Below are 14,547 nucleotides of genomic sequence, written 5' to 3'. Positions count from 1 at the left end.
CAATTCCAGTGGGTCAGAAGTTTACATACACTAAATTGACTGTGCCTTTAAACAGCTTGGAAAATTCCAGAAAATGATGTCATGGCTTTAGAAGCTTCTAATAGACTAATTGACATCATTTGAGTCAATTGGAAGTGTACCTGTGAATGTATTTCAAGGCCTACCTTCAAACTCAGTGCCTCTTTGCTTGACATCATGGAAAAATCAAAAGAACTCAGCTAAGATCTCAGAAAGAAAATTGTAGACCTCCACAAGTCTGGTTCATCCTTGGGAGCAATTTCCAAACGCCTGAAGGTACCACATTCATCTGTACAAACAATAGTACGCAAGTATAAATACCATGGAACCACGCAGCCGTCATACCGCTCAGGAAGGAGACGCGTTCTGTTTCCTAAAGATGAACGTACTTCGGTGCGAAAAGTGCAAATCAATCCCAGAACAACAGCAAAGGACTATATCCACAGTAAAACGAGTCCTATATTGACATAACCTGAAAGGCCGTTCAGCAAGGAAGAAGCCACTGCTCCAAAACCGCCATAAAAAAGCCAGACTACGGTTTGCAATTGCACATGGGGACAAAGATCGTACTTTTTGGTCTGATGAAACAAAAATAGAACTGTTTGAACATAATGACCATCATTATGTTTGAAAGAAAAAGGGGGATGCTTGCAAGCCGAAGAACACCATCCCAACCGTGAAGCACGGGGGTGGCAGCATCATGTTGTGGGGGTGCTTTGCTGCAGGAGGGCTTGGAGCACTTCACAAAATAGATGATATCATGAGGGAGGAAAATTATGTGGATATATTGAAGCAACATCTCAAGACATCAGTCAGGAAGTTAAAGCTTGGTCGCAAATGGGTCTTCCAAATTGACAATCAAACTTCCAAAGTTGTGGCAAAATGGCTTAAGGACAACAAAGTCAAGGTATTGGAGTGGCCATCACAAAGCCCTGACCTCAATCCTTTAGAACATTTGTGGGCAGAACTGAAAAAGCGTGTGCGAGCAAGGAGGCCTACAAACCTGATCCAATTACACCAGCTCTGTCAGGAGGAATGGGCCAAAATTCACCCAACTTATTGTGGAAAGCTTGTGACAGGCTACCCGAAACATTTGACCCAAGTTAAACAATTTAAAGGCAATGCTACCAAATACTAATTGAGTGTATGTAAACTTCTGACCCACTGGGAATGTGATGAAAGAAATAAAAGCTTAAATAAATCACTCTCTCTACTATTATTCTGACATTTCACATTCTTAAAATAAAGTGGTGATCCAAACTGACCTAAGACAGGGAATTTTTACTTGTATGTGAAAACAGCGCGTTTCAATGATCTGTGGTAAAAAGATCATTAGAAATTTAATAAAAACATGATTCTCTGTCACATTGTAGGATTAAAAGTAAAAACTGATTTTAAGGGTTTAAACCTGCAACGAGTTTCGAGCCCAAGGGAGGGTATTTTCTTGCTCCTCACGTCACCGCAAATCTAAAAAAATATATTTAACTAGGCAAGTCAGTTAAGAACAAATTCTTATTTATAATGACGGCCTCAGTGTTTGAAAATCACAGTTTTTAAAATGTTTAAACTTTGATGTCATTGTGTAGAACTTTATATTAGTTTCTACAAAACTTAGAAATCAAATCAGTCACATGCGCTGAATACAACTAGTGTAGACTTTATCGTGATATGCTTACTTACAACCCCTTTCCCAACAATGCAGAACTAAAAAGTAAGACAAATTAGCAAAAGAAATTACAAGGAAATAGTAACACAAAATAACAAACCTATATACAAGGAGTACCGGTACCGAGTCAATGAGTGCGGTTACTGTGGATAGTCAGATTAATAGTTTGATTTCCCTAATAATCCTGTTTACATGGACACATCTGAAATCAGGCTACCTGATGACACTGATAAATGCAGAAAATCGGCAATCAAAATAAACGTCCTACCACGGCGAACATGTTATTTTGGTAAGCATATTTGATCAAGTTTGTATGTGAAAATTACTTCTAAGACACATACATTGTTGTTCTGAACACACTTCACTCGTGTTAATAAAGGAGGCTTGCTTAATAAAGGACCATTTGTAATGTAACTGGGACCTTTTGGAGTGCCAACAGAAGAAGATCTTCAAAGGTAAGGCATATATTATATCGCTATTTATGACTTTCGTGTCGCAACTCCCTGGTTGAAAATGATTTGTTATGCATTTGTGTGCTGGGCGCTGTCCTCAGATAATCGCATGGTTTGCTTTCGCCGTAAAGCCTTTTTAAAATCTGACACGGCGGCTGGATTAACAACAAGTTAAGCTATATTTTGATGTATTGCACTTGTGATTTCATGAAAGTTAAATATTTATAGTAATTTAATTTGAATTTGGCGCTCTGCAATTCCACACAAATTTGTCGAAATGGGACGCTAGCGTCCCACTAAACCGCAAGAAGTTAAGGTGTTTACATGTCCTAATAATTTGAAAGATTGCTCAGAAAACCAGGTGTTTTAATCGGTGTATGCTTACTTAGATTTTGACCTTACGTCGATTAAGATAAGCAGAGTAAGGTGTTTACATGACTATTGCATAATCTAAAATAATCAGTTTAATATCTAATTATTAGTGTGCATGTAAACATACTCAATGTGCAGAGGTATGAGGTAGTTGAGGTAATATGTACAGTGAGGGAAAAAAGTATTTGATCCCCTGCTGATTTTGTACGTTTGCCCACTGACAAAGATATTATCAGTCTATAATTTTAATGGTAGGTTTATTTGAACAGTGAGAGACAGAATAACAACAAAAATATCCAGAAAAATGCATGTCAAAAATGTTATAAATTGATATGCATTTTAATGAGGGAAATAAGTATTTGACCCCTTCTCAATCAAAAAGATTTCTGGCTCCCAGGTGTCTTTCATACAGGTAACGAACGGAGATTAGGAGCACACTCTTAAAGGGAGTGCTCCTAATCTCAGTTTCTTACCTGTATAAAAGATACCTGTCCACAGAAGCAATCAATCAATCAGATTCCAAACTCTCCACCATGGCCAAGACCAAAGAGCTCTCCAAGGATGTCAGGGACAAGACCATCGCCAAGCAGCTTGGTGAGAAGGTGACAACAGTTTCTGTGATTATTCGCAAATGGAAGAAACACAAAAGACCTGTCAATATCCCTCAGCCTGGGGCTCCATGCAAGATCTCACCTCGTGAAGTTGCAATGATCATGAGAACGGTGAGGAATCAGCCCAGAACTACACAGGAGGATCTTGTCAATGATCTCAAGGCAGCTGGGACCATAGTCATCAAGAAAACAATTGGTAACACACTATGCCGTGAAGGACTGAAATCCTGCAGCGCCCGCAAGGTCCCCCTGCTCAAGAAAGCACATATACATGCCCGTCTGAAGTTTGCCAATGAACATCTGAATGATTCAGAGGACAACTGGGTGAACGTGTTGTGGTCAGATGAGACCAAAATGGAGTTCTTTGGCATCAACCCAACTTGCCGTGTTTGGAGGAGGAGGAATGCTGCCTATGACCCCAAGAAACCATCCCCACCGTCAAACATGGAGGTGGAAACATTATGCTTTGGGGGTGTTTTTCTGCTAAAGGGACAGGACAACTTCACCGCATCAAAGGGACGATGGACGGGGCCATGTACCGTCAAATCTTGGGTGAAAACCTCCTTCCCTCAGCCAGGGTATTGAAAATGGGTCGTGGATGGGTATTCCAGCATGACAATGACCCAAAACACACGGCCAAGGCAACAAAGGAGTGGCTCAAGAAGAAGCACATTAAGGTCCTGGAGTGGCCTAGCCAGTATCCAGACCTTAATCCCATAGAAAATCTGTGGAGGGAGCTGAAGGTTCGAGTTGCCAAACGTCAGCCTCAAAACCTTAATGACTTGAAGAAGATCTGCAAAGAGGAGTGGGACAAAATCCCTCCTGAGATGTGTGCAAACCTGGTGGCCAACTACAAGAAACATCTGACCTCTGTGATTGCCAACAAGGGTTTTGCCACCAAGTACTATGTCATGTTTTGCAGAGGGGTCAAATACTTATTTCCCTCATTAAAATGCAAATCAATTCATAACATTTTTGACATGCGTTTTTCTGGATTTTTTTGTTGATATTCTGTCTCTCACTGTTCAAATAAACCTACCATTAAAATTATAGACTGATCATTTCTTTGTCAGTGGGCAAACGTACAAAATCAGCAGGGGATCAAATACTTTTTCAAATACCTCACTGTACATGTAGGTCGGGGTAAAAGTGACTGGGCAATCAGAATAGATAATAAACAGAGTAGCAGAAGCGTATGTGAAGGGTACGAAAGTCTGTCTATGCGTGAGTGTGTGTTTGGCATCAATATGCATGTGTGTTGTGTGTGTGCGCGCATGTAGTCGAATGTAGTCTGTGTGTGTGTATGTGTGTTGGAGTGTCAGTGTTGTATGTGTGAGTAGAGTCCAGTGAGTGAGCCGGTGCAAGAGAGTCAGTGCAAATAAAAAAGGGGTCAATGCAAATAGTCAGGGTAGCCATTTGATTAGCAGTCTTATGGCTTGGGGTTAGAAAGCTGTTCAGGAGCCTTTTGGTCCCAGACTTGGCGCTCCGGTGCCACTTGCCGTGCGGTAGCAGAGAGAAGAGTCTATGACTTAGATGGCTGGAGTCTGACAATGTTTACGGCCTTCCTGAAGATTTTGAACATCTTGGCCATGTTCTGTTATAATCTCCACCCAGCACAGCCAGAAGAGGACTGGCCACCCCTCATAGCCTGGTTCCTCTCTAGGTTTCTTCCTAGGTTTTGGCCTTTCTAGGGAGTTTTTCCTAGCCACCGTGCTTCTACACCTGCATTGCTTGCTGTTTGGGGTTTTAGGCTGGGTTTCTGTACAGCACTTCGAGATATTAGCTGATGTACGAAGGGCTATATAAAATAAACTTGATTTGATTTGATTCCTCTGACATTGCCTGGTATAGAGGTCCTGGATGGCAGGGAGCTCGGCCCCAGTGATGTACTGGTCCATATGCACTACCCTTTGTAGCGCCTTACGGTCAGGTGCCAAGCAGTTGCCATACCAAGCGTGATGCAGCCAGTCATGATGCTCTCAATGGTGCAGCTGTATGTTGGCACTGGTATTGTGCAGGATAAAATGAAAATGAGGTTGAAAAGTGGGGGTTGCCCTTTAATATGAACGCTTGACAGAGTTTACAACCCCACGGCAGACAAAGAGACCTTGATAGTGTAATTACACCTTATGTCCACAATTCTTACAATATAATAGTCTGCTGAATTAGATAAACACAGGGAAAACACAGGGTACACTGAGACCACTTAACTCTCCCCATCCCTCATATCCCATCATCTCTCGCCTCTGGGTCAGAGCAATTCATGTTTGTTTAGAGCCAAAAGAGGGTCCAGAATAGCACAGAGGGTGATAGGTTATCACAATGATAAAGCAGCCCAACCTCCTGGCCTGGGGCTCTCAGTTCTCTCAGTCACTGTGCTGTGTGGTGTCATGTTGAACTCAATGTCGGACACTATCTCGACAGTGAATGAGCAGAGAGGAGCAACTAAATACAGGAGTCCTCCAGAACATCTTGCACCTTGTGGCATTGTGGTTGTGGAAAAACAGCCTCTAAACAGCCACCCAGCACTGTCATTTTAGTAATTACATAGGCCTCTGAGAACACGACAACACAGAGTCAGAGAAAAAGTCCTCCTGGGTGTGTGAGTAATGGTCTTTGTGTTTGTAAACTATGCCAGTAGGTGCATTTAGTGATTGGAAGAGCAGAAGGATAAAGGTGCAGTAAACTGCAGTTGATAGACCATTGTAGTTGGAGATAACAGCTTTTGAGAGCAGAAAGATCGGAGGACTTGATAGCTCAAGAAGAGGCAACTGAGCCCCCCCTCCCCTCAGACCTTTGAGGCATTTGTGATGGGGGTCTGCAAGTGGGAACCCACCCCATCCACAAACCCTCATACAGCGGATAGCAACTCTGGGGATAGAAAGTGTCCCTCTCAAGGGAGACGATATAGATGGCCGTAAGCTTATGGTCCAGTGAATTAAAACCCGGGGAGAATGTGGATAGGCTTTCAGTTTCCCGAGAGCGAGAGAGAGTTCATTAGTGCGCCATCATCATAAGGGCTGGATTGGAGCTGGCCTGGCTAATCCAAAGGGATAGATTTCCCCAAAGCTTTAGCTGAGGCTCAGCGTCTTCTGTAGTTAAGTTCCTGAAGCTTGACCTCAGAGTAGAGTTGAGAGCACTCACCTCCTCTCAGCACAGCTCCCCTGAACAAACACACTCAATCACTGAACATAAGGATCACTCTACATTCAATAGGATTAGCTACAACACTCCACTTTGTAAAAGGTAGGCTATCTTTCACATAATCCAATAACAGAGTTTATCACTTTTTCATGAGAAAGAAGAAAATACCCATAACTGTGTGGGGCGGCAGGTAGCCTAGCAGTTAAGAGCGTTGGGCCAGCAACCGAAAGGCCGCTGGTTGGAATCCCCAAGCCAACTAGGTGAAAAATCTGACGAGCAAAGCATTTACCCCGATTTGCTCCTGTATGTCGGTCTGCATAAGAGCAAAATGACTGAAATGTCATTTGTTGAAATATTGAGGCAACCAGCAGACCTAGAAAACTGGTTGATGAGTCAGTTCGATAGCAAACACTGGCTTTTGCATCATGTCTGAACAACTGAGAACTGTCGATTTCCGCTGGCTCGACTAGCCTACTCCTGTTAGAGAATCACTGGCGTAGACGTTTAGCAGGATCTATTGATTTGGGAGACGTTTAGTAGTTATGACAGGTGTGGCATCGGCAGCAGCAGACAGAACGAAGCAAACTGCTTGTTTAAGCATGTTACCGATTGCCTTACTGCCTCCAGAGGAAGAGATTTCTGACTGTGCGCACATCTAATTGTCTTACTTAGGCGCCATCTGCCAATAATCCCAAAGCTTGGGCAAATAAACATAACGGAGATGTATTGCACTGCACACTCCCTCAGCCTTTCAGCGAGCTAAAATAAATCTGGCTATGAGATTTAAGATTTCAGGGTAACTTGAGGACTCACTGTTTCGGCTGGCTTTGAGCTTGGCCAGTAGTTTCTGAGTGGAGGGCAGGTCTCCGCTCTTGACGGCCTGGAGTAGGTCCTGCTCCTTCCCCATGATGGTCCAAGGTGTGTAAGCGCTTCACTAGCGTCCGTCCAGAGTCCAGGCAGCGGCTTCCTCACAGCGCCATGCTAAGGCACAGCCGTATCAACCTACCTCAGAGTTACTGTCCTCACAAAAACACACACAGCTGACAGGTGAGGGAATGTGAAGCAGTAGAGGGGAGGACACTCACAGCCTCAAATCAGCTGTCTCAACTCCCAGTCCGGTTACGGATGCCAAGTCAACGGAAAATCTCTTTTGCTGCTTAAATTTCCTTTCGGTCTTTCCTTTCGGTCTTTATTTGCCAAATATTTTATTGTACAGAGTGTGTCAGGGGTTGGAGTTGTGTGGAGCTACCATTTATGTGCTTGAGGGCCTCGGCGGGTGCTGTGGTCAGAGCACAGAGAAGGCTGGAATGGAGCCGCATGAACCAGCAGGCCAGAACCTGAGAACAGAGAAAACGAGAATAACAGTTGGGTTAATAGGCTATATCATAGTCCAGACTCAATACCCGACAAACCACACAGACATGCAAGTATTTCAATGCCCATATGGCTATAGAAGACATGGAGGAGAAACCAAAGCAAGACCGTCAAAAAGCGTGTAACCCCAAGGAAGCTCCAACCCAAAGAACAGCAACAGGGTTTTTACCAAGCTTCAACAAAATTCCACCCGAATGCTATGGGCTTATTCATTTGGAAATTAATCAAAATATTAAACTGTGAAGAAAAAACTATTTGCCACAAAGTCCAGCGTGCCTAGGATCTCTTTTTCATTTTTAACCCGGCTTTCCCTTACAGGAAAAATCAGTGGAGTGCCCTTTATCTCTCAGGAAACTGAAACAGTGAGGGAGGGAGTAATATCCTGAAAAACTCTAAGAATCTCCCCACAAAATGAACATCTCACTGACATACATAAATACGCATCGTTGTCACTTCAATTCATGGTGAGCAGTAAATATCTGAGATTAAATTAAGTAGCCTACGCTACCCATCCCCCTCAACAACAACAAGGCTGGTAAACAGTGCAATTTATGAGAAAAAAAATGTGGTTTAATGACTGCAGTGCATACCAGGACTTTATGGACAAATGGTTCATGAGAGAGTAACTTGCCCATAGAGGATGATGGACATTTTTTTAGAGCCTTTTCAGCAAGTGAGCTGGTGTTATTTACAGTTTTCCCTGAGGCTCTGAGATAAGGTTTTCAATGCTTGACCATGTATCAAATGCAATTTGAATTGGAGGCTACTTAAAATCTTCCAGCCCAATGGCCAAGAACAGTTGAGAGAAATGAGAGCAAGAAGTAGCCTAGTTTAGGAGGGTTTGTTACTTTTAAACAATTGACCTATAATTGTTTCACTTAAGATGGTAGCAGAATTAGATAGAACTTGTGCATGAAAGTACAATAAAGCAAACTGTGATGTGTTCACGATCACACTAAACCAGTAAATGGGCAGAGGAGGAGACGATGAATATGATGAGTCTCCTCTCCAGCTCAGTTAGCTACAGTACCATTCATTTCCCCATTAGACAGCTCAGTAAAAGCGTTATGTCAAAACACGTTCGTTATTCACCAAATCCGGAGTTTCGCTGAGAAACTATTGTAATTTACTCCCGTCACGCCCTGTATGTACCTCCAAAAAAGTGAAACTGAAAAAAATATATTGTCTGGAAAGAATGTATTGTTTTTGACCAAGCGTGCATGCACCAAATACACCTCTTCAGCACCTCCAATAAAATCACTCATTACCAATAGTGTGCAACTACAGCCTGCAATTTGGGGCATTCCTGCAAGCGCACTTTGCTAGCACACGGTGTCACCCCCGCCTCCTGCCTGCTGTGTACCGGAGTCCTCCTTGCTAGCTAGCGGGAGGGACACCAGTGTACTTCGCTCCCGCCTACCCTCAATGTTGTTTCTAAACACCTACCAGGGTGTTTACAAACACTACAGGAACAAGATCATCCACATGCATTGATCACATTTGTACTAATACTGTTGTACTTTGTTCTAAAGCTTTATCTGTCCCCATTGGCTGCATATTCAGGAAAGCCAAAGTTCCAAAAGATGGGCCTAAAATAGTGTATACGATATCATACAAAAGATTTTGCTGTGAATTATGTGGATGATGTTAAAAATATATATTTGTTTGTCTGATGTTATTAATAAGGAGCATCCAGATGCTGCACTTGATTAATTTATGATAAACATGTTTGATAAACATACACATGTTAAGAAACTGACTGTTAGAACTGTTAAGGCTCCATGGATTGATGAGGAATTGAAAAACTGTATGGTTGAAAGAGATGGGGGAAAAGGAGTGGCTATAAATCTGGCTGTATATCTGACTGACTGGCTGACTTACGGCAAATTGAGAAATTGTGACTAAACTTAAAAATAAAAAACTATTCAGAAGCTAAGATCAATGACATAAAGAATGACGGAAGAAAACCTGAGTACTTGAAATGAAATTATGGGAAGACAGACAAATTAAACTCCATCTTTCGTTGAATCAGATGGCTTATTCATCACTAAACCATTTGATGTTGCCAATTATTTTAATGATCACTTCATTGGAAAAGTGGGCAAACTTAGGCAGTAAATGCCAACAATGAACAGTGAGCAATCGTATTCATGCATAAAAAAACGATTTTTTAGTTTTAGCCGATTTCAAGTTTTCATAACAATCGGTAGTCGGCCTTTTTGGACGCCGATTATTATATTGCAATCCACGAGGAAACTGCGTGGCAGGCTGACCACCTGTTACGCAAGTGCAGCGTCAAAAGGAAGTCAAAAGTGCTTTTTTCGGCAATGCGCTTTTGTTAAATCATCACCCGTTTGGTGAAGTTGAAGTAGGCTGTGATTCGATGATAAATTAACAGGCACTGCATTGATTATATGCAACGCAGGACAAGCTAGTTAACCTAGTAATATCATCAACCATGTGTAGTTAACTAGTAATTATGTGAAGATTGATTGTTTTTTTACAAAGATAAGTTTAATGCTAGCTAGCAACTTACCTTGGCTCCTTGCAGCCACAAGGTCCTTTTGACGCTGCACTCGGGTAACAGGTAGTCAGCCTGCCACGCAGTTTCCTCATGGATTGCAATGTAATTAGCCATAATTGGCGTCCAAAAAGGCCGACTACCGATTGTTATGAAAACTTGAAATCGGCTGTAATTAATCGGCCATGTCGACCTCTAATATGAAATACAAATGGTATAGAGAGAAATAGTCGACGCGTCATAATTCCTATAATAACTACAACCTAAAACTTCTTAAAACTTCTTAAGGCTAGGGGGCACTATTTTCATGTCTGGATGAAAAGTGTGCCCAAAGTAAACTGCCTGCTACTCAGGCCCAGAAGCTAGGATATGCATATTATTATTTGGATAGAAAACACTGAAGTTTCTAAAACTGTTGAATGATGTCTATGAGTATAACATAACTTATTTGGCAGGCGAAACCCCAAGGACAAACCATCCAGGAAAAAAATATTTGAGGTCACTCTCTTTTCAATGGGTTTTCATTGGGAATCTAGAATTATAAGGCAGTTGCTTGCAGTTCATATCACTTCCACTAGATGTCAACAGTCTTTAAAAATTGGTTGATGTTTTTCCTTTGAGAAATTAAGAAGTAGGGCTGTCCAGAACGAGGGTCGAGTGAAGTGTACTGTTTGATAGAGGCGCGTGACCTGAAAAGCACGCTCCACATTGTTTTCCTCAGGTATTGAATGCAGTTTATTCTGTCTTAAATTTTATCGATTATTTACGTTTAAAAATACCTAAAGTTGGATTAGGAAAGTTGTTTGAAATGTTTGGATCAAGTTTACAGGTAACTAATTAGATAATGTGTAGTCATGTTGCGCGAGTTGGAACCGGTGTATTTTCTGAATCATACGCGCCAAATAAATGGACATTTTGGATATATAATGACAGAATTTATCGAACAAAAGGACCATTTGTGATGTTTAATGGACATATTGGAGTGCCAACAGAAGAAGATCTTCAAAGGTAAGGTATGAATTATATGTTATTTCTGACTTTAGTGTTGTGCCTGGCGGGTTGAATTATGATTTTCATGTGTATGTTTGATGGGGTGCTGTCCTCAGATAATAGCATGTTTTGCTTTCGGCGTAAAGCCTTTTTGAAATCTGACACTGTGGCTGGATTAACAAGAAGTTAATCTTTAAACCGGTGTATAACACTTGTATGATTTATGAATTATTATTATGAGTATTTCTGTTTTTGAATTTGGCGCGCTGCTATTTCACCTCTTGACGCTAGGGGTCAGATTTTTTTTTATATATATTTTTTTTTAAATAACGTTCCCAAGGTAAACTAACTATTTCTCAGGTCCAGATCGTAGAATATGCATATAATTTACAGATTAGGATAGAAAACACTCCAAATTTTCCAAAACTGTCAAAATATTGTCTGTGAGTATAACAAAACAGATTTTGCAGGCGAAAACCTGAGGAAATCTAACCCGGACGTGATTTTTTTATTTTTAAATCTGTGTTTCATTCCCCGTCTTTCTTCCATTTAAAGGGGTATCAACCAGATTCTTTTTCCAATGGCTTCCTCAGGCTGTGACCAGGCTTTAGACATAGTTTCAGGCTTTTATTTTGGAAAATTAGCGAGATTTTTTAAAACTAGTCAGGTGTCCTTTGATTAGTTCCTGCGCGCGAGAGGGGTAGCTCTCCATTTTCTTTCTCTCTTTTATTGAATAGGTTACGGTCCGGTTGAAATATTATCGATTATGTATGTTAAAAACAACCTGAGGATTGATTATAAAAAACATTTGACATGTTTCTACGAACATTACGGATACTTTTTGGAATTTTCGTTGAACGGAACGAGGCTGTAGTTTTCTGAACATAACGCGCAACCCAAATGGCGTTTTTATGTTATAAAAGTAATATTTATCGAACAAAAATAACATTTATTGTGTAACTGGGAGTCTCGTGAGTGCAAACATCCGAAGATTATCAAAGGTAAGCGATTAATTGTATTGCTTTTCTGACTTTCGTGACCATGCTAATTTGGGGCTAGCTGTTCTAGCATTGATTGATACACTCACAAAAGCTTGGATTGCTTTCGCTGTAAAGCATATTTTCAAAATCTGACACGATAGGTGGATTAACAACAAGCTAAGCTGTGTTTTGGTATATTTCACTTGTGATTGCATGATTATAAATATTTTTAGTAATATTTTGCGCCCTGCAATTCAGCGGTTGTTTAGGAATATGATCCCGCTAAAGGGATACGTAGCGCAGAGAAGTTAACGGGATTGGCGCGCAAAGGGATCACTAAGAGGTTTTAACTGGGAATATTGAAGACTCATGTTAAAAGGAACCACCAGCTTTCATATGTTCTCATGTTCTGAGCAAGGAACTTAAACGTTAGCTTTTTTACATGGCACATATTGCACTTTTACTTTCTTCTCCAACACTGTGTTTTTGCATTATTTAAACCAAATTGAACATGTTTCATTATTTATTTGAGACTAAATTTATTTTATTTATGTATTATATTAAGTTCAAATAAAAAAGTGTTCACTCAGTATTGTTGTAATTGTCATTATTACAAATATATATATTTTTTTATAATAATAATTTATATATATTAAAAAAAAAAAACTTTAAAAAACGGCCGATTAATCCGTATCGGCTTTTTTTGGTCCTCCAATAATCGGTATCGAAAAATCATAATCGGTCGACCTCTAGTGTGGTGTAGCGCAGGGCAGTTCTCTAGGACCTGTACTCTTTTCTATTTTTACCTATGACCTGCCACTGGCATTAAGGGGATCCTAATAAAATACCAAATACCAACAGATCTGTGAGAAAACAGTTCTCGACAGACGGGGGAGGAGGACACTGTCTAGTACCGGTCGCCACCGCCTCCCACTAGCACAGCAGGCGGGAGGCTGGAGTGACACTGTGATAGTTAACTAGCTAGCTAATCAGCGACACCGTGTACTATCTTGCTAGTTAGCACACAGTGTCGACCCCGACTCTTGTGCACTGGAGAAAACTTTGCTTGACAAGCGGGGGCAAAGGACACTGTCTACCAATCGTCCCCAACTCCCGCTAGCACAGCAGGCGGGAAGCGATACCATGGACTAGCTAGCTTGATAGTTAGCTCGCTAACTAGCAAGCACACGGTGTCGCTAACTATCACGCTAGCTAGTCCATGGTGTCGCCTCCCGCCGACTGTGCTAGCAGGAGTTGGGGACGATTGGTAGACAGTGTCCTTTGCCCCCGCTTGTCAAGCAAAGTTTTCTCCAGTGCACGTGGTGTCGCTAGCACACAGTGTCGCTCCCGCCTGCTGTGTACCAGTTCTTAGGACTAGCTGGTTAAGCTAGTACACAGTGTCCTTCACTCCCGCCTGCCGAACACCTGCCCTCGCTGTCGGCAGGGGCAAAGGACAACATCTACCGGTGTATGGCTAGCTAGCTACTGTTGCCGCACCTTCTTCTGTGAGTTTATTGGCGGCTGGCATCCAACATTATTGTGCATTAACCCCACTTACTGTACTGGAGTGCCCCCGCCTCCTGCCTGTCCTACTTCAAAATGTACCAATAGAAGTATAAAGAGGGGTTCCTGTAGATGCAGGAATACCCACGTGCAGGAACGCCCTGAATTGCGTGCAAATTGCACCCTTCTCCTCATTACTGCCATGCACAGGTCAGCTGATACAGCAGGAGTACAGTATCCCAAAAGATCATTGATAAAACATTTATTTAGACCTTTTTTGGAAGTACATACCGGGTGTGAAGGCAGTAAATGACGATAGTTGCTCAGCGAAACTCCATATTTGGTGAGTATAACAAACATATTGACATAACGTTTGCAGAGCTGTCTAATAGAAAAATGAATGGTGGCTAACTGGGCTAGAGTGGCTACTCATCGTAGTCATCATCTCCTCCTCTACCCAGTTCAGATCAACCTGGCCAGGAAATTCATGTACAGCAAAGTGTTGCTATGTAAACATACACCGTTTTGAGAAAGTTCACAGTGTGCACAGCAGGATCCCACTAATGAGATGGTGTCTGCACAGCACAGCTCTGCAGTCTGCACTGTTCTTTTGTGTGAACATAACTTGCTACATTACATAACCTGGCAGTGTCAGTACACCACACACCCAAAGAGGTGCACGGGGCGTAAGCAAAGCTGTCATTCCTAATAACAGTGAACATATCTTTCTCCTCTTCCCCCACCAAGACTATTAGCCAGTCTTTTCATGCTTGCTGCATTGCTGGCAAGGGGTCACACAATATGAATGTGTGTTTGAGAGGTTGGAGTGTGTAGCTGGTGATGGGGTGCAACTTTATTCACTGGTCCCAATGGAGAACTACACCATGATGTAGGATTTCCATTATGGATCCTTTAT

General features: G+C 41.8%; 1 protein-coding gene across 5 annotated transcripts in view; it reads right to left on the bottom strand.

Annotated features, from left to right (window-relative positions):
* LOC139575779 (caskin-2-like) overlaps window positions 1–14,547 on the bottom strand; it is a 92,420-nt gene that overhangs the window by 77,068 nt on the left and 805 nt on the right. For all 5 annotated transcript variants that reach the window (XM_071401069.1, XM_071401096.1, XM_071401114.1 and 2 more), the window contains exon 2: window positions 7,077–7,600. In XM_071401069.1, the coding sequence (XP_071257170.1) occupies window positions 7,077–7,170 (94 nt within the window). In that variant the 5' untranslated portion in view covers window positions 7,171–7,600. The remainder of the gene's footprint in view (window positions 1–7,076; window positions 7,601–14,547) is intronic.

Source organism: Salvelinus alpinus, chromosome 1, assembly GCF_045679555.1.
Source record: "Salvelinus alpinus chromosome 1, SLU_Salpinus.1, whole genome shotgun sequence".
NCBI lineage: Eukaryota > Metazoa > Chordata > Actinopteri > Salmoniformes > Salmonidae > Salvelinus > Salvelinus alpinus.
This window is presented reverse-complemented; position numbering and strand designations above follow the sequence as displayed.